Source organism: Phymastichus coffea, unplaced genomic scaffold, assembly GCF_024137745.1.
Source record: "Phymastichus coffea isolate CEN01 unplaced genomic scaffold, Cenicafe_Pcof_1.1 PCOF00051, whole genome shotgun sequence".
Classification (NCBI taxonomy): Eukaryota; Metazoa; Arthropoda; class Insecta; order Hymenoptera; family Eulophidae; genus Phymastichus; species Phymastichus coffea.
In genome coordinates, this window is record NW_026706862.1 from 944,264 (window position 1) to 960,656 (window position 16,393).

The following is a 16,393-nucleotide window of genomic DNA, read 5'->3' on the forward strand; positions in this document are numbered from 1 at the left end:
GACTAATTATCAACAAAAAATTTTAACTGTGCCATCTTATTCCATTTTTCAAAACGAATCGAATGGTACCAAACTCTTCATATGTTTCAGAATCAACCTGTAGATCCTTCGTAGGTCTTGCTGGAGCTATGGAAGGATAAAAGTGTATATTATAAGCAGTATACATGAGCTGGCAGAGTCGGCTTGAGCCAAGCTGTATTAGCATTCGAGTTTAGTTTTGTTTTGTGTTTCGGTACGTGAAGAGCTATCCGAAAGGTAGTAAATATTCAACTGATCGCACTGGTAAGCCACGAAAGCGCAAATTCCATGGCAATCAGTTCTTAAATGTTTCGACATCTGACGATGAAGAAGCTAATACGAGCCGTAGTGAAAATAAATTGGCTTCAGCAACTACGGACGATGTCATAATTCATCCGTCACATTGCTATCGAATAATTGAGTTTGTCTCTGTATTTTTAGCAATTTCCGAAATAGTTATTTGCAATTCGTGTAAGCAGCGAATAACTTTTGCCGAAAGCGGCCATCGAGGTCTCGGATTCAAAATCGTTTTAGCGTGCAAATGCGGTAAACGAGAAATTCAATCTGGACCATTGATCAACACTGGCTACGAAATCAATAGAAGAATTGTGCTCGTCATGAGGCTTTGGGGTGTCGCACGAGAAGGCATTAACATTTTTTGTGGTCTTATGGACATATCACCAGGCTTAGCTAAATCGACGTATGATCAAATCGTGCAGTACCTGTATTCAGCGTCGAAAAAAATGTTTGACAGCGCCTGCAAAAAAGCCGTCGCAGAGGAAAAAGAACTTAACGTTACAAATAGAAGACCAGCTGATCATTTGAAAGTTTCAGGCGATGGATCTTGGAAAAAACGTGGCTTTACTTCATTATACGGTGTAACTACACTTATCGGGTACTATAGTGGCAAAGTGATCGATCTCATCGTTAAAAGTGGATATTGTCATACTTGTGCTCTGAAGAAGAATACATTGGACGACGAAGAGTTTGAAGAATGGTATCAAAACCATAAGGAAAATTGTTCTTCGAATCACGCCGGCTCGTCCGGAAAAATGGAAGTTGATTCGATAATGACAATGTTCTTGAGATCCATCGAGAAATTCGGAGTAAAGTACAGTAATTACATTGGTGACGGCGACTCCAAAACATTTCTTGGCATTCTGAACAGTAATCCATATGGCCCGGAGCTCACAGTGACAAAAAACGAGTGCGTGGGACATGTCCAAAAGCGCATGGGTACTCGTCTCCGAAACAAAAAAAAACAAGAAAAGCTCGGTGGAAAGAAGCGGCTCACCGAGACTTTAATAAAAAAATTAACCATTTACTACGGTCTGGCCATTCGAAGAAACTTGAATTCTGTGGAAGACATGAAAAACGCTATAATGGCGACACTCGATCACTATTGCTCGACGGATGAATTACCTCGCCACGACCATTGCCTAGAAGGCGCCGACAGTTGGTGTGAGTGGCGCAAAGCCGAGGCAGCAAATAAACTGGCTGATTTTCAACATTCGCCACGTGTCATCGACGAAGAGGTTGAGAAGCACATTCGTCCTGTGTACGAGGACTTATCTAACGACGATCTGCTAACGAGATGCTTGGGTGGACACACACAAAATGCGAACGAGTCGTTCAATTCCACTGTGTGGCGCATGACACCTAAACACCTTCACTCAGGCACTAAAATTGTCGAGATTGCTACCTACATCGCTGGAGGAATGTTCAATGAAGGCTACAGTGCAGTATTACAAACAATGCAGATATTAGACTTGAAAATTGAACAGCAATGCATGAATTTCTCTCGGCAAGCCGACCAGGAGCGTATCGCCCGAGAAAACAGACGCAATCTACTCGCGAGCAAAGAGGCCAGAACAGCGCGTATACTCGAAAATCTCGGCGAAAATCAGTTTTACGAAGAGTCTGAAGAACAAATGTATGGACCAGGAATCGCCGATTAGCATAGTTACGTGGTAAGTTCAATAAAATTACGTTTTTTTATATACGAAAACTTTGACGCGCGATTTCTCGGTTTTAAATTTTTACGATTTTTCCTAATTGGCGGGAAAGATAGGGAAAAAACTAAACGTCCTATCGAAACGAGACAAAGTGGGTTTTATTTGGAATTGAATTTTCTTCAAGTTGAACCTAAAAAAACTTAAGAAAGTTAAGATTAACTAACTTTTTAAACAATCTAAAGTGAATTTTTTTTTCAAAAAAAATAAATTTTTTGTTCATTTAGCGATAAATTGTTCAATTTTCACTTTTTTTTGAATTTTCTTGGTTTACCTAGAAACTACACTATTGGAGAATGGAAATTTTATCTGATTTTTTGTTTCAGATGAAAATTGCGATCTGCATTTTTCCCGCCGCACGACAACTACAGAGTGAAGGCGCCTCGGCCGAGCCTTCTACGAGCCACAATATAATCTGTATTTTAATAAAAAAATTTAAGAAGATTCTTGAAACATGTTTTAATAAACCCTGAAAGTTTCATTCCAATCGGATATTTCATTCCTCCCCCAAAAAATTCTCGAAAAAATCGATTTTTTGACGCCTCTAAAGCAGGCTCCCCCCTTAAAAATAACATATCTAAATTGGCGTGATATTTGCTACACAGTCACGAAGCTTCCAATTTTCCAAGGATATATTTTCATCAGTGCCAACAATTATTGCAATTGCTTATTCAACTTTAATATTTTTCGTGCTTGAAAATTAACCTCTGTATTATAATTGATAATATCGGTATCAAAACAAATTCAAAACATAAATACTATGTGGAAGTGGAATCAGAACAGCGGAATACCATATGATGGCCATGGTTATAAAACTGATCTAGAAACGTCGCGTTTGGAAAAAAGTTCCCTTTTCTCTACCCCATCGGATTCTTATCGCTGATTTCAATCTCCTTTTTTATAATAAAAAAAGTGATAAATTAAATTGAAATTATAATAAATATAACAAATTAAAATAAAAAATTAAAATAATAAATAAAAATAAAAAAATTAAATTTTAAAATAGTACATACCGGAACTAACCTATTAGCTGGGCTTTTCTACACAGATGTTTGAAATAAGGATACTATGTATTGTATTTTTTTAAATGACTATTTTTCCAATATTAAAGTTTTTTGAATGATTATATAAATATGAATAACATTTAATTATAAAATATATTGAAGATTTTTGTGTAACTCTGTTCACAGTTCATCTTGAAAAGTTGTTATAATGGAGCAAAATAAAAATATTTCCACAAGGCTATTTTTCACATCATTCGTTGAAAACAAAGATGATTTTGAAGAAGTAAGTATTTTGACTAACCATTTCTTTTATTCTAATCAGTACATGAATTCATGAATTGCTGCGAATATAAGTTTATATTACAATCCTATATTTGTCTAACATAAATGTTGTTTGTGTTTAGCTAGTCTCTGAAAAATTTTGAATATGTTTACAGAAATTGGAGCACTGCCATAATGTATTGCAAAATATAACAGCTAATTTATCAGAAAAAGAAGCTCATGATAGTCTCAATAATGCTGTTTGCAAAGATAAAACCCATGAAGAAATTTCTCTTGGTTTGTTAATTGAAATTTTAACTGAACCGCAAGCAGCATCTAATAGTTACAGAGATTTGACATTGCTTACTCGTGATGGATTAGCAGTTGTTATAGCTTCATTAAATCAAATAGTTCTAGAAAAATACATAAAATTGACTGATGTTGCTAAAAATCAACTTATGTGGTTGTTACGAGAGATGATCAAAACTAATGTTAATAATGTAGATAATTTATGTTTAAGTTTATTAAGACATGCAGCTGGTGGTGATATTTCTAGTCGTAATATTTTTCTTGTTGAAAATTTATTAGAAATATTTCATGATAACCGATCTTGGCTGGATAAATTTCCATATTTAATAGCATCTATAGTATATACATATCTTCGTTTAATAGAGGATCATAGTGCAACTCATTTGTCTAATTTGAGACAAAAAGAAGTTACATTTTTGGTTTGTTTGATTCGAGAAAAAATAACAGATTGTTTGGTGATTGGAAGGTGTGAAGTCTATGTTTATCATTATTAATATACGATAAATTTATAAATATAAAGTTGGGTATTTCAATTAAAATTTTGTTTCAGAGATTTCATTAGACTACTACAAAATGTTGCAAGAATCCCAGAAATCGAGATCTTATGGAAAGAAATACTTCTTAATCCAAAATCATTGAATCCAAACTTTAATGGTGTTTTACAGTTTTTACAAACACGAACATCTCGAAGATTTTTACAATCAAGATTAACTCCTGATATGGAGCGAAAGCTTGTATTTTTAACTAGTCAAGTAAGATTCGGAAACCATAAACGATATCAAGAATGGTTTCAGAGACAATATTTAGCAACACCAGAATCACAAACTCTGAGGTGCGATTTGATAAGATTTATCGTTGGAGTGATTCATCCAACAAATGAATTACTTTGTTCTGATATAATACCACGATGGGCTGTAATCGGGTGGCTTTTCACTACATGTACTATGCCAGTTGCTGCTAGTAATGCTAAACTTGCACTTTTTTATGATTGGTTATTTTTTGAACCAGAGAAAGATAATATTATGAATATTGAACCTGCTATATTAGTAATGCACAATTCAATGAGGTCACATCCAGCAGTCACAGCCACTTTACTTGACTTCTTATGTAGAGTAAGTTATTTTATGAAATAATTTTGTAAGTGGTAGTATATGAAAATAATATTCTTTTACAATTGCAGATTATATCAAATTTTTACCCACCAATTGAGGAAAAAGTAAAACATGGTATATTTTTATCTCTCCGAAATATATTAGAAAAACGTGTTTTACCAAGTTTACACCCGTTATTCGATAGTCCCAAGTTAGACAGAGAATTGAGAGTCAAAATTCGAGATACATTCAAAGAGTTTTGTGTATCTTTTGACACAGGTAAGCTATTTGATTATATTAGTTTTATGCAAATCGATTCAATTAATTTTTAAGTATATATATTCAACTAAACGTATGTTTATCAATGTAATGCTGGTCATTATATGGAATTATTGTAAATAGTACGTTATGCCCTTTGGCCCTAAAGGTGTTGGTAAGTACGTGAGAATTGACAACCAAGGGGAAACGATGGTTATCGAACACGTACTACCCTATTATAATAATTCATACGATTATCATCATATTTTCAATCAAATGAAATCATGATATTTTCAGATGCTTTGGATATAATTTTTTATGTGAAATCATACGAGATCAACTGTTATGTAATTCTACGTAATTTTCGAAATGCTCACACGTGATTTCATATAAATAAATTCCGGTGTGAGTTTGCGATAGTCAAGTGAATTCAGATATCACAGAAAATTTTTATGATCACGAATAATGTCATATAGAAACTGTAACCAGTTCGAGCAAGTGCAATCACGTAATTTTATTTGATCTTATAAAGTTAAGAGATTTTTTATTTGATTTTAAAAGCGATCGCAAAGTGTACTAACGAGGGGTAAGACCGGGAGGTGTTCGTCGCCGATTTTCTTTAAACTTTATAGGTGTAGAGTATCAGAAATTATTGGACACCCGTTTTTTGTAGTGATCCATATGCTAATTTAGAAAATAAAAACAGGATTTCCAAGTATATATGCTCACCCTGCATTTGAGTACGTAAGAAGTTGAGACGTTAAATTTACATTATCATATCTTGGTGAAAAAGAAGATATCTGAACGATTTAAAATTTATTTTGAAGGGAAAAGCCTTCAGGTCAGGCGTTGAAAGGTAGATGGATAAGTAACTATGGCAAAGTACAAACAATAAACAATTTTATTTTGCATACACAGGAAGGTGTCATTCTAGCTTAAGAGGTACCGGGCGAGCAACTAACTTGCGCACGTAAAAGCGATCTTGCTAGTTTTGACGCATTCTAGTCAACCTTGTGTCTTGAACTACTCTTTCCGCCGGTGCTGTTGCGTTCCGTCACACGTGGCAGGTGGTGACGATGTCCCCACAGATACTCCCCCCTTGAACTTCGTGTGGTACGAGGGAAACGATACCGCTCTCTTCAATATCGTCGGGACGCTTCGCTGGAGTTGATTGCTGGGAAGCTGAGTCGGCAGCTGGGATGCTTGGGTTGCTGTGTCGGTTGTTCCGTAGTTGTCTTCTGGTCCAAGCTGCGAATCGGTGAAACTCATCCGAGTCCAGGAAAGCTTTTTTGAAGAGAGTTCGAGAATGCTTTATGCACGTAACGGCCTTTCGGCTCGTTCTGTGTGGGAATCCCTAAGCATGGTATACCCACTAAACTCCCATCTCTCTATGTCCTGCCTGTATCCCCCGCGGGAACCGTTGCTAGGCATTACTTCGCGGGGGGGCTTCTGCTATATTAGCCTTGTCTTCTTCATTACCTTTCGGCTGTGTCGTTTTCTTCGATCTTCATCGTCTTCGGCTATGTTAGCTTCGTCTTCTTCTTACGGCATCGATTTACACGTCTTCTTCCAACGGCATTGTCCGGTCGTCTTCTTCTATCGGCATCGTCCGGTCATCCTCTGGACAGCCTCTACCTCGACACCTACGTTCCTCTGCATCGGATGAGGGAGTCTGGGCTCAACCCAATGTCCTTTGCTCTCCCGCAAAGGCAGGGGAGCGCTTTGGATAGGCTGGCGCCTTGTTATCCTATGGACTTAGGTGACCCCAGAGCCTACGTTCCTCTGCATCGGATGGGGTAACCGCGCTCTAACAACTACTCTGTGGTAGTTTAGGAGCGCTTTTTAGTCCCATAGTCTGGCACCTCGCTCTATCTATGCATGATAGACCTGTCACGTCTTCTCTCTTCCTCCTTTCTTACTGCGGTCAGCCGGTTTACCACTGACGTGGCAAAGGTCACTACCGTTTTCCATCCCTCTGGCGAGCCGAGCAGGCAAGCTCCGAGCCCTTCGGGACTCATTGGATCATTCCACTCCGTGCAGAAATGCATCCGCTCTTCAGCGAAGCGGGGACACACAAATAAGACATGTTCTACGTCCTCGTCATTGCCTGGACAGGCTCGGCATTCGGCACTCGCATATACACCGATGTGTTGGAGATAAATACGGAAGCAGCCATGACCGGTGAGCACCTGTGTCAGTTGGAAGGTGAGGTGTCCGTGGCGCCTGCCTGTCCACTTGTCAATGTTCGGGATGATGCGATGAGTCCAGTGACCTTTCACTGCGTTGTCCCATTTTCTCTGCCATTCTCGCATTAAATTTTGCGTCCACCGTTTGCTGTGGACATGTCTATCAGCATTTTTCTCTTCGTTACGACCTCCTTCACGGTATATTTCTGCTCTGTCGCATGCTAGTAGGTCGATAGGCGCTATTCCAGCGATTACCGAGACTGCTATGTCCGATACAGTTCGGTATGCACGGGCAACTCGTAGCGCTGCTGCTCTGCAGGCTCTTCGACACGTCCCTCCGTAGCTTGCATTATTTCTTAGCGCATCCGCCCATATAGGAGCTCCGTAGAGAATTACTGAGCTTACAACCGACGATAGCAGGGTTCTGCGTGGTTGCTTTGGCCCCCCGACGTTTGGCATGATACCTGCCAACGCTCTAGCAACGTTAGTGGCATTGACACCTGTTTTCGAGAGGTGTTCCTTAAACGATAGCCGCGCATCTAGTATATCTCCCAGGTACCTCACCGTGTCAGTCGACTGTACTCGCTTATTTTCCACTGTGAATGTGGCGTACTTCCGAGCTTTCGTGCGGGACTTTTCCGCAGCGAGACTGAGCCCATGCCCTTTTAGCCATCGAGCCACCACCTCGATGGAGACGTTTCCTATATATTCTATCTCCTCAACGCTCTTTGCCGTGACCACTAGTGCTACATCATCGGCAAAAGCTATTATCTCTATTCCCCTTGGCAACTGCTGTCTTGTTAGTCCGTCATATAGGACATTCCATACCAAGGGGCCAAGCACCGATCCCTGCGGCACTCCTCCCGTGATGTTGTATGAGTGTGTGCCATCGTCGGTGTTATAGTGCAGGATTCGGTTGCTTAAGTAGCTCGATAGGGCTCTACGCAAATACAGCGGCACCCTCAGTCCTTCTATGGCTGTCATAATGATGTCCCATCTTGCCGAGTTGAACGCATTTCGGATGTCTAATGCGATCACAGCGCACATGCGTCTTGCGCTCCGTCCTCCGCTAATGGCATCTTTGGCCAGGTCCACAACTCGACCAATAGCGCCTAAGGTTGAACGGCCTTTTCTGAAGCCGAACTGGTTTCCAGACAGGTCCCCTGCTTCGGCTATAGCTGCCTCCAATCTGGCATGGATTACTCTTTCCAGCAGTTTTCCTATAATGTCCAACATGCACAGTGGTCTGTAGGACGAAGGCTGCTCGGGAGGCTTATTTCCCTTGGGTAGCAGCACCAGTCTTTGCAGCTTCTACGAGTTTGGAAAATGTCCTTCTCGCAGGCACGCACTAAATGTATCGCGAATTATTTCCGGGGCATTCAGTGCTGCCGTCTTGATGGCAATTCCCGGTATCCCATCCGGCCCTGGCGCTTTCCGGGTTCGAATTTTCTTCGCGGCTACTGTCAGTTCTGCTTGGGTTACTTCTGTAAACTCGATTTCATCGTCTCTTTCCATTAGGCCTGTTTGTTCTGGTCTCTCCCGATGTCTTGGAAACAGATATCGCACTACACTGTCGAGGAATAATGGGCAAGATGGTGGTACGCCACTCCTGGGCTTGATCTTGCGCATGACCGTTTTATACGGCCGGCCCCAGGGGTCCTTATCTACTTCCTCGCAGAAGTCTCGCCAGCACTGTCTCTTAGCTGCTTTGATGGTGACCTTGAGCAGTGATCTTAGCTCTTCAAATTTTTCGGTCAGAGCTCGGAAGTTGGGCTTGTTCCTTGCTCTTTGATGGCGCCTTCTGGCTGTAAGACATTTATGCCTCAGGCTTGCGATGTCTTCATTCCACCAGTAAACCGGTAATCTACCCCTTGCGTTGCTCTTGACAGCCATGGATGCATCACATGCAGTGTTGAGAGCTCGTGTGAGACCCTGCGCCTTTTCCTCCGCGGTTCCGGATACTGATATTCCTTCAAGGGAGTAGAGAAATGATTCTCTGTCGAAGGTATTTGGTGCCCATCTCCTCTTGTTTTCCGTTGTCCTGGTGGATACCGTTTTTTTGATCAACTGGAGCCGGTGCGTTATGGCTTGATGGTCACTGCCCGTGTACCGATCGCTGACTCTCCAGTTGAGCTCCTCCGTCAATAGTTTGGCATCTATGAAGGTAACATCCACTATGGACGATTTCCCCGCCTTGGAATAGGTCGGGGTCGTTCCTCTATTGGCTACCTCGAGCTCCAATACTCCGAACGCCTCTAGAAGTGCATGCCCGCGAGCATTTGTTTTCGCGCTTCCCCAGTTTACATGCATTAAAATCGCCTGCGATGATCACCGGTAGGCGTGATGTCATTGCGCTGGTAACAATGTCATCCAGGGATTTCTTAAACTCGCTTATCTCTTCGCTAGGTGGGAGATAGCAACTATATATACGCATGCCAGCCACTTCTATCCACGTAAAGTTTGAGGTTGGATCGGTCATCCTTGCCGATACGTGTAGGCGTCCGCATACCCAGACAGCCGCCCTACCAGTCGCATCTTTCACTCAGTTCGGCACATCGAGATCACGGTACTTTTCGCTAACTATGACGATGTCGGCCTTTTCCTCCCTTACCAACTGGTGCAGCAGGTCCTGAGCCGCTGCACAGTGGTTGAGGTTGATTTGGAGGACTTTAGTCATTTTTAGCGTGAGAACCCTCCGTCTTTGCGTCCGTGCAGTCCGCTGCCTTATGCCCCTCCTTTCTGCACCTGAAACACTGCTTGGAACGGTCTTCATCTTTTTTGCAGTCCTTTGCGATGTGACCATTCTCCAAGCACCGGTAGCATCTTTGTGTCGGTGTGTAAGGCTGAACTCTACAGTTCACCCATCCTATTCTCAGCTTCCCGTTTTCAAGTAGCTTTCTGGCCGCTGCTATCGGGAGCTGGATATGTGCCGCTTGTGTGCCGTTGTACAGTCCTCTGATTTTTATGCTGCTACTTGCAGCTGCCTCTGGTCCGATAACTGCAGCTGCAGCTTCTATCACTTCCTCAGGTGAGGTTGTCTCATCCATGTCTTTGATCCTGAGGGTTTCTTTATCGGTCATCAGGTGGACTTCTGCTGACTCCTCAAGTGTGGCCAGGACCATCTCTTCTATGTTTGGGGACCTGGTTCCCGGTTTCCCCAGTTCGAGGAGTAGTTCTCCTGCTCTAGTACGCCGTATTCGGGTGACTCTTTCACCTATTTCCTTCATGTTGGGTGCTGCCTTGACCTTCCTCAAGATGTCGGCATACGAAGTCTCGCCCAGTGCTTTGATCTTAATAGCTTCTGGGCGAGGCTTCCTGCTCATGGTCTTAGTGGTTTTACCCTCTCTAGTGCCTTCTTTTTTATTGGTCTCTTTTCTCTTCTCTTCTTTCTTCTTGGCTTTGCCCTTTCTTCTTACCTCTTTCCATTCGGAGGCTTTTTTCTCGGCAATCTCCTTTCTTTCTTCGCCTTCCCTTGTGAGCAGGGTTTTTTCCTGGTCGCTTTTGGTCTTCTTCGTTGCTGGCGGGATCGTCGGCGATTGCGTCTCTAAATTTCTACGCTTTTTCGCTTTTTCTCTAAAGATGGGCGATGTTTGGGTCTCATCGTCCCTTACCGTCAGGTTTTCTGTACTTCTTTTGGCCCCCTGGCAGGAGATCACGCGCAGCTTCGCATACTCCTCTATCATACAGTCTGCCGTTCTGGCCATGGCCTTCAGTTCTGCGTGGAGGTTCTTCTTTTCTAGAATAAACTCCACCAGCTTTTTGACCTTTCTCTCCAGGTTCTTGAAGCATTTATCAGCTTCACTGCGGTCTTTTTCTTTTTGATTTGATTGATTATTCTTCATGTTGGTCCTACGAGTAGCTAGGGAAGTTGTCGTCGATCCCACGCAGAGCCCCGCGTGCGTGGGACAAGGCTATATACGAGGGAGTTTCGCCAGGTGCTCCCAAGGCTCCGTTTGGGACTCTCTGTTACCCCCGAGAACCAACCAGGCTACATCGGCACGGGTCGCTTCACACCTTCAGCTTGGGGGGTCCGTTACCCTGGACGGGGACCCTTTAACAGGGTGCTATCATCCAGACCAGATGAACCTTGGTTTTTTAACGAGGTTAATACTCCTCCCCCTCCTCCTTCCCTGCTTCTTGAGTAGCAGGGTCCCGGGCTTGGGACCGGCGGTGGCGGAGTTGTGTGTGTGTGTGTGACACTTTCGCCAGATATGAATTTGTTGTACCAAATTGTACAAAATACTGTGTTTTGAAATCAATTTTGAAACGGTTAAGACTGGTACAAGTAGAAAAAATCGTACAAATTTCGGATTGCATCTAGTATCAAAGGTTATTTGAAGATCATATAATAGAATTCTCGTCTCGATAGTATTTTTCTTGGATTGTACATTACTCTAGTTTTTATTTGATTTCTAGCTCATATTTCTATCTTCACTCTGAGCAGAGATATTTAATTTTTTCACAAAACAAAAAAAATGATCCGACCATTATTAAAAGTGCGCTGACTTAGAACAAATGCGATGACTGAGGTTAGTGCAATCTGCAGGTCAGATTTACAGTGTTCGAAATGACGGATAAATGGCTGGGTGAGACTCTGGGAAAGGATGTTCCAGGACCGAGCTTATAGCGGGACGGACATGACTCGAGATAAGTGTCTAGTTGTGGTATTAGTATCGGGTTGGGAGGTATGCGTGACTGAAGATGATTAGAAGAGACCCAGGTGAGGGACGAGCTGGTTGTGAATAGTCAAAAGGGTGCATCTGGCGAAGGGAATGCAGGTGGACGATCAGGCTTCAACACCCATTAGTCTAAGGGACTGAGATTGAGATTGTACGGAGTAGTTTGGATGTTGCAAGCGATTGATCGCTGCCTGTCTAATTACATCCCATGGTTTGCTTTCACTCGAGCAGTGACCCAAAAAATATAAGCGTGAGTCTAGATGCGAAATAATTTTAGTCATACGAATTGAAAGTATCGCTTTGCGATTTGAATTTGGAATGTGTTAACCACACCCCACATAATACCTTATCTGAACGTAGAATTTCTCGCTCTTTCCGAATCCAGAATCAAAATTATACGTTTCTATTCAAAAAATGACTTTGACCTTCAATTGACCTTGAAAATAAATCTCAAGGTCTAATTCGATTTCTGGGAAAGGTGTCCCTCATTGTTCCAAACAATTTTTGTCTCAACAATTTTTTTGTAGAACGCCAACCGTAGAAAATTTTGGGGTGGTTCCTTTACAATGGGACACCCTGTATTGCACCGTAGTACATTGGGATATTTCTGATGTTTTCACCTACAAACCGCAATTTTCACTCGATTTTGACGATTTTTTTTAATTACTCCTAATTAGTTGTACTTTTTAACGTTCAAGCGTCTTACTGCAATAATTATTATTATAATTATTAACAATATATATTAGTTTTAATGACAATAATAAAAAGACATTACAATACTATCTTTCCAAATTAATAATTTAAGTGAACAGTAAATAACAAATTAGCATAATGAGAACTTTACAAGGTCCATCCAGAAAGTACCAGATTCAACTTTATATCTCCACGTTGGCGTTATTCTTTATCATTGGGCAGGTGACATCCTTAAAAGTAATCCCCACTTGATTGAATAGCACGGTTCCATTTCTAAAAACAATCCTGGAACTTACTTTTAGGAATGGCTTTGAGTATACTCGTCGCATTATTTTCACTTGTCGTTTTGTCATGCAATCGCTATCCTTTGAGAAATTTTTTGAGTTTTGGAAATAGTCAAAATTTACAGGGGGCTATGTCGGGATTGTGAGGAGGTTGTTGAAGCAATGCAATACTATGTTTATTTAGAAACTGCTGGCGCATTATCGTAATAGAGATGCCAGTTACCATTTGACCAAAAGTGAGTGCGTTTTCTTTTCATTGCTTCACGTAAACGTTTTAAAATTTGAACGTCATATTGTTTATTGGTTGTCTGATCTGTTGGTGCATGTTCGTGGTGCATAACACCTTCATAATCGAAAAAAACAATCAATATTAACTTAAAATTGCTCAGACTTTTACGTGCTTTTTTGGTCTTAGCAATCCAGAATGCTTTCACTGTGAAGACTTTTATTTTGTTTCTAGATCATAACTATAAACCCATGATTCATCACCAATAATAATCATTTTCAGCACAGTATCATTGTTATTCACTATTACTATGTTGTTCTGAGCGATTTCTTAATGAAGCTTTTTTTGCTCTGTATTGAGTAATTACGGAATGAACTCCGCACATACGCGTGTTATTTATAAATTTGGGGTTAAAATTTTCCAAATTATAGTTTAAGGTATTCCACGGTAATCTTCAAGTAAGGAAATGTGGGCCAAAAATGGATTCAAAATCTGCTAACACAGATAGTTTCTATATCGTTCGTAGGTTACAAAAATGTAAAATTGGAAATCCTAGCTGATCGGGTTCGAAAATTATGGACGTTTTTGTATTTATCCCATGCATGTTAATGAAAAACAGAGTAGAACATTGACGTTCACACAAATAATTTATCCCTTGACTCCAAATTGATGATATGAGTATGTATTTATAATTGGTTGATAGAAATACGTTTTTCATGATAATTATTGATATATTTTTCATGATATTCATTCATTTGTTCATTTACGAGTTACCTTAATGATTGAATGCGAACAGTTTTTCTGTTTTTCAATGTAACTGGAAATCCGACTATCCTATTGTAAAATTGAATAATGTTTACCATTACAAGTGTAATTTCTGGAACAAAAATTGCCCGAACCACTTTTAGCGTAACCCAGGATCAACGACGAGGACGTAGTGGTTCACTGATCCCTTTTTCTTTTTTTTCCTTTTTTTTCTTTTTCTTTTTTTTTTGTAGTTTTTTTGTATTTTTTTTTTATAATTTCAAGAACTTTTTACGAATTTAACATTGCATAACATGAAAATTAAAGATGTAGCGAAGAAAATTCAGCTACTGCTTTCAATAGATTTGGTAAATAAGTATCACGATGAAAACCGTTAACTTTATAACGTTCCCAAAACTTTCAGAAATCGCGATAAATTGATTCGCCACTTTGCTCTGACCAAAATCCTAAGCCGTTATTTTTATCAATGTATTGTAAACTTTCTTTTACGTGAGCCAGAACAACGTGTATCTTCAAAGTTGTTGAGAGTGAGTCAATACTTTCCAAAGCTTTTCTCAGTTCCTCAACGTGATCATCAAGTAAAGGTCCAACTTTTCCAGAGGTGAAACAGCAGTTTACGACTTTGTCCATTGCTTTGAAGGCTGCAATATACGGTATTATTTTAAAAGTACCTACGTCACTATAAATCTCTGGATCGTTGAGTCTATCCGATTCTTTTAACAGTTTCCTACATGCATTACCTTCGAAGGCATCTCCATAATAATTCTTAGAAATTAAATTTAGTTTCGTAGGCCACAGTAAAGCTTTTTCTTGGCCTAACAGAGGTACTAATCCTTGCCAGAACAAGTGATTCACAACGCCTTGCTGGATATGCATTTCGGGAATCACGCACTTTTGTAGAATATGGACAGCATCGTCTTCATTGAAAAGTGGAAGATTTATAGTGCTGTTACATTCTCTACTAAATTTCTTGTCATTTCCCATTCTATCGTACTTTTTGTAATATTCGTATTTTTTATGATCTCTCCTTAAGTCGCCATATGTTTTTAATCTAGTCGGATTTTCATATTCTTCATCATCAGTATACAGGCATCATGAAGTCCATTTGTTTCAGAGGTTGATTTACCTCTCATATCGTTCAAGGATATGAAACAATAAGGACAAGGAAACGAAGATGATGCAGTCTGTTATCCATTAACTATAAGCAAAAGCTTGAAATCTGCAAATTTATAAGGAATATTATTAATTTTAGTTAAATCGAATAAAAGCTTGAGATTATCATAAGTTTCTTTTATTCCAGGAACTACACACAACAATATTAACTTATTTACACTAGATAACTTACCTTTTTTACTTAGACTGCCACCTTCAGAATAACGCGTTCTTTTATTTGATTTATTCAAGTATTCCAAGTTGTCTGGATCATTTTCATCGTCATAATCCTGCTGCACAAAATTTCCTTCGTTCCATGCTTTCGGCAAATAATCTTCAGGCATGACAGTCAAACTAATTTTAAAAAAGCTTTGCCCGCCATCAGCCATAACTTTGATCAAACCATCTCCTATTAAGTCTCTACTTTTGATAATTTCATCGAGAAGTTCTTCGGTATCTGCGTAAACAACAGGTCGCAGCTGCTTCTCTGTTGTAGTTTCAGAGTCAAACGCATGCATACCTGTTTTGTAAACATCTTTCAACAACTTAGATTTTTCCGACATACGCTCTTGATAATTTTTAGGAACACATTTTCTTCCAACATTGCATCTCAAAATGTTAGTAATTTTTTTCATTTGATTTTGAGAAGCTCCTATCTTGACTCGAAAATTATCTAAATTTTCTTCATCAAAAACAATATTTTTCTTTTCCATTTTATTTATCGTTACCCTAGTGTTCCGTCCTCCACTGCTCAAGTTCACGTCCATATTCACAAATTTTCCACTTGTATCAGAGTTAGAGTTAATGTTATTTTTTATCACATGTGTTGTAATTTGCTGTTGGACTTTTTCAGGTAGACTGTCAATTACATTAATTATATATTTTTTCAAATCCTGACATACATGAGTTTTACCTCTGCCAATTTCTTGAAAACATTTAGTACATAATTTTATCAAATCAACAGAATCACTATTTTGTTTCAACAAAGACTGCTTTGATTTTTTTGACTCATGGAATCCAACAGAAATATCAACTTCATCATTTATATCTCTAAAGTTACCTCGGCCTTTGTCAGTTTTAGTATGACCCTTATATTTGGCAGTCTTGCATATATATATCAATCACACACACCGTTTTTCACACGAGTCTCTTTTGGTAATATGAGCTCTTTGTAATTAGGCATGGTTGGTACTTGCCTATTGTAAATTTCCTTTTCAATGTCAAGAAGTGTTAAATAACAAGATCAACATAAGCTTAAAGGATATTTCTCATCATTCAGGTCAAAATCATCTGATATGAGCTTTTTTATAAGACTTTCAGTAGATTTACTTATCAAAAATTTTTCTAGCTTTATTCTACCAAAAATAATTTTCTTACCACAAGTTCCACATACTTTTTTTCGGTTTTCATGATGAGAACACGTAGGAGACATTTTAGAAGCAGTATCTTTGAAAT

At 39.7% G+C, this 16,393-nt stretch overlaps 2 protein-coding genes across 7 annotated transcripts in view; both read left to right on the forward strand.

Moving 5' to 3' along the window:
- Positions 1-1,385: 1,385 nt before the first annotated feature.
- On the forward strand, positions 1,386-1,976 carry LOC131665448 (uncharacterized). Its single transcript, XM_058937329.1, has one exon. It carries the CDS (start codon positions 1,386-1,388, stop codon positions 1,974-1,976), a length of 591 nt encoding a protein of 196 aa, XP_058793312.1.
- Positions 1,977-2,902: 926 nt separating this feature from the next.
- Positions 2,903-16,393, forward strand: part of LOC131665442 (integrator complex subunit 3) — a 510,516-nt gene continuing 497,025 nt past the window's right edge. For all 6 annotated transcript variants that reach the window (XM_058937323.1, XM_058937322.1, XM_058937319.1 and 3 more), the window contains exons 1-5: positions 2,903-3,100; positions 3,221-3,317; positions 3,472-4,070; positions 4,155-4,716; positions 4,785-4,974. In XM_058937323.1, the coding sequence (XP_058793306.1) occupies positions 3,243-3,317; positions 3,472-4,070; positions 4,155-4,716; positions 4,785-4,974 (1,426 nt within the window). In that variant the 5' untranslated portion in view covers positions 2,903-3,100; positions 3,221-3,242. The remainder of the gene's footprint in view (positions 3,101-3,220; positions 3,318-3,471; positions 4,071-4,154; positions 4,717-4,784; positions 4,975-16,393) is intronic.